This window comes from Nannospalax galili, unplaced genomic scaffold (genome assembly GCF_000622305.1).
Source record: "Nannospalax galili isolate Female #2095 unplaced genomic scaffold, S.galili_v1.0 scaffold2019, whole genome shotgun sequence".
Lineage (NCBI taxonomy): Eukaryota > Metazoa > Chordata > Mammalia > Rodentia > Spalacidae > Nannospalax > Nannospalax galili.
Window position 1 is genome coordinate 585,036 of NW_008342625.1, and position 4,296 is coordinate 589,331.

Sequence of the window (4,296 nt, forward strand, 5' to 3'; positions counted from 1 at the left end):
AAACATAATTTTTTAAAGTTCACATGCAGAGAAATGGGGAACTCAGTAGTCAGGTAGGGTAGGTGAGTCAGGAGCAGCAGGGACATGCGTACAAGAAAGAGACCCAGAGGTGTCTCAAAAATAGGTCTCTGAATTCTAGCTTCTTAGAAATTCATGTCTGACAAGAAAGTTACAGCACTGCACAGTGAGATACACACAGGTGAAGAAACATGATGAGGATGTAAAGAAACACTCTAAGGAGAAGTGAGTAGTCAGGTAGGGTAGGTGAGTCAGGAGCAGCAGGGACATGCGTACAAGAAAGAGACCCAGAGGTGTCTCAAAAATAGGTCTCTGAATTCTAGCTTCTTAGAAATTCATGTCTGACAAGAAAGTTACAGCACTGCACAGTGAGATACACACAGGTGAAGAAACATGATGAGGATGTAAAGAAACACTCTAAGGAGAAGTGAGTAGTCACTGCTTCACACTTGGACACGGAGTAGAAGGGCCAGCTGGAAAAGGAAGGGGTCTTCCTTTTATTTGTTTGTCTTTTTGAAGCAGGGTCTCCCTGGAGCCCCAGCTGTCCTGGAATATGTAGACCAGACTGGCCTTGAACTCACAGAGATCCACCTGCCTCTGTCTCCTGAGTGGTGGGAATAAAGCACTTTTAATCTCTAGAAGTTCAGTTAGGTGATTTACATTTTCTGTAGGGCACAGGTGAAGGTACATTGGGGATATAGAAGAGTAACAGAAAAGTGATGGAAAATCTCTTGTTGCCTAGGAGTGAGAGAGGTCCAACATCAACAGAGCCATGCGTGGAGTCAAGACTGCAGTGGGCCCTCAGGGGAGGTGGGAAGTCCATTCTAGAGAGTCAGTCCTCCCAAGTGCTGGGATTAAAGGCGTGCACCACCACGCCTGGCTCTTTTTTAATTAAAAAAAAATTTTTTTTATTTTATGTGTATGAGTGTTATGCCTGTATGTAGTTAAGTGCACCCGTGACATGCAATGCCCACAGAGGACAGAAGAGGCTACTGGACCCCGTGGAACTGGAGTTACGGACAGTTGTTAGCTGCCATGTGGGTGCTGGGATTCAAATCTGGGTCTTCTGCAAGAACAGTCAGTGTTCTTAACCGCTGAGCCATCTGTCCACCCCCCCAAAATGCATTATCTACATATAAAAATATCATAATGAAGCCCATTATATGTGCAAATAATTAAAACTTTCTTAAAACTTGAAAGGAAAAACAAAAAACAAAAAACAACCTAGAAAAAAGAGAGTATTAAGGCAGAGTGGTAAGTCCTGAATGAACTTCTAGACATGGAGCGTGCTTTGGGAAAGGACAGAGAGCAGTTCCTTGCTTTGCAGTATTAGGATCAAACTACAGTCCTGCCCATGCTAGGCAAGCACGCTACCAAAGCGCAGAGAAAACAGAAGCTTGTCACTCATCACGGCCTTCAGAATAACACCATTAGCTAAAAGGACAAAAAGTCTCCAACTGGAACCTGTCCATGTAATTTATGGAGGAATTAACCTATTGTTACAGTTCCAGAACAACAAGGTATATGGCTGCTCTTACCTGGGTTTTAATGTTTTCGGGATCATCAGCTTGGCTATCTCGTTTCTGGCTGGGCTTCCAGGCGTTTTCTGCCTTTTTTAAGTGCACATCTTCTTTTACGGAAACGGTGATGATCTTTCTGGGCTCCCTTCTCTGGCTAGGTTGAGACCTCCGTGATCCAACGTTCAACAACTAGGACAAGAATATTACACCAATTCAGAGTACTTACAACTGACTGTGTCCCTCAGGACTATTCAAACCAAGCCTGGAGATCATACCAACACTTCTAGATACAAAGACTGGGTATTAGGTGTTCAAGGGAGGAAGGAAGACAGTAACTCTAGAATACCACGAATGGAGTGGTCTATCCCTCTAAAAGGGAAAGGGATAAAAAAAAAATGATGCTTGAAAAAAATTACTGCTTATGAGGCTAGAAAGACAGCTCAGTGGTTAACAGCACTGGCTGCTCTTCCAGAGGACCTGGGTTTGGTTCCCAACACCCACATAGCAGCTAACAACAACCTGTAACTCCAGTTCCAAAGATCTGATGCCCTCTTCTGGCTTCCACAGGCCCCTGGTGAACATACATACATGCAGCCGAGCACTCATACACATAAGATAAAAATGAAAACATGCCCCTCCAAGCCACAACTGTTCCTAACAAGAAAGCCTATCCCTAGGTGTTATATCTGACAAGCAGTGAACACTGTATGAGGGCTACAATAATGACTGCTTCTGTCCTTCATAACAAAAGTTCACAGGGAGTCATCATCCGGTACAAACCAGCTTAACCTGTGCAATTACAGCACAAGGGACACAGAAAGAATTGTCAGCATGGGCTAGGTCAGGTAATGAGCTCTAGGCCAGCCTGAGCTAAGAGGAGGGAGTCTCAAAAATAAAAATTAAAGGGATGGGAGTGGGGGCACTGGAGAGATGGCTCAGTAGTTGAGGGCACTGGTGGCTCTTGCAGAGTTCCTGAGAAGAAAGTCTAAAGTGCCATGCTTGATATGAAAAGACAGCACCTGAGACAGACATGGTCTTAGGCCTAAACTGAGGGGCCCTTTCCATACGACCCTCTCAGAACCATTCCTTACTTTAACTGTCACAATTAGAAATGGTACCAAATGGGCATCAGGTCCACAGTTAGAATTCCTATCAATGCTGTCAAAAGTGCTGAGCTAAAGACACAGCACTCACAGAATGATCATAAACCTTTTGGCAAACAAACAAATAAATAAAGCCCAGGTCAGATAAGGTATCAGATATGTGATAACGGAGAGACACTATAAAGACTGGGAAAATAGCAGCAGCAACAGCGGAACCAGACACTAATAATTATTTATAAAAGGATCTTCTAAATAGTAGTCTAGGCCCAACAGTTCTGTTATGACATGCAGCAAACCAAATACTGTCTGGTTTTCATTGTCCAGGTGATGTTCCAGGAATGGCTTGTGTGGGTGAGTACCATTTTCAGGGTTTGGATTCAGTTCAAGCAAACAATTATGTCATCAGACATTTAATTTAATCCAAAGTTGGACAGAAAAAAATTTCAAGAGTAAATACATCCGGGTAAAATGAAAGGAAACTGGGAAAATCATGGAGAAATCATGGAATATGGGCCGGGAAGACATATGGGTGAGAAAAGTGTTACACAAAATGTGGACCCAGTTCAGATTCCCAACACCCAAGGAAAAGACAGGCGTGGTGGTGGTACTGTGTGTCTTTAACTCAGCATATGCCTGTGGGAAGGGCATATGATCCTGGGGGCTTGCTGGAGTCTAGCTGAAATGGTTAACTCCAGGGTCCATGAGAGACAGCTCTGGCCTTCACACGGCATAAATAGGTGTGTACATTCCCACCCTCACGCTGTCTCAAAAAGACAAAAGGAAAAAAAAAAAGACATAGAATGTATATTTGGAGATAACACTATAAAAAATGTTCATTTCAAAAAGCTACTGCAAACATCAACGAATATGGTTTGAGAGTTGTACTGAGAGTGAGATCCAAGTCAGGCATATCTCTACCTGCTTCAAGTTCCAGAGAAAACACCTTACCCCTGTGTTTAAGGTTACAAGGCTGACTAAACTTCTAGAACTGTGGAGAGCTGGCATCTTACAGGTCCCAAATTACCCTTTAGCCCCCTTAATAAGCCATTCATTGCCCACCTGGAGGTGTGACCTTGCACTGTAGGGTGTAACAATCTTTTGGAATATGCTAACAAACCACTAGCTTGCTTCCACCCAGAGGATAAGAACGTCAGCATCTGTGACGGAGATTTTTATGCTTTGCTAGAACCTTCCTCTCTGGGTTCTACCAGAGAAGGGCCTAGATTGAAGACATTCCTTTGTTTTACTACAATGAACACTTTCTGAAACAGTTACCAAGTTAGAACATAGCATTTGAGGTGACACTGTGTTCTTGGGCCTTGATCATTCATGTTTGGCTCCAGAATAAACTCTTACTCACTTGGAGGTGAAATCTGTGTTTATCTATGTTTTGCATTAACATTAACACTACCATGAAATGTGATCGTCGTCTTTTTTTTTTAAGTCTTTTTGAGACAGGGCCTCCCTGTAGCTCCATCTGGCCTGGAAGTTGCTTTGTAGGCCAGGGTGGCCTCGAACTCACAGAGATCTGCCTACATCTGCCTCCCAAGTGCTGAGACTAAAGGTGTAAACGATCACACCCAGCTTAAAAGCTTTTTTTTTTTTTTTTTTTTTTTTTTTTTTTTTTTTAAAAAAAAAAAAAAAAAAGAAAAAGA

General features: G+C 42.9%; 1 protein-coding gene across 17 annotated transcripts in view; it reads right to left on the reverse strand.

Moving 5' to 3' along the window:
• Positions 1 to 4,296, reverse strand: part of Eif4g3 (eukaryotic translation initiation factor 4 gamma 3) — a 327,817-nt gene that overhangs the window by 74,230 nt on the left and 249,291 nt on the right. For all 17 annotated transcript variants that reach the window (XM_029566179.1, XM_008838616.3, XM_029566184.1 and 14 more), the window contains one exon: positions 1,557 to 1,727. In XM_029566179.1, the coding sequence (XP_029422039.1) occupies positions 1,557 to 1,727 (171 nt within the window). The remainder of the gene's footprint in view (positions 1 to 1,556; positions 1,728 to 4,296) is intronic.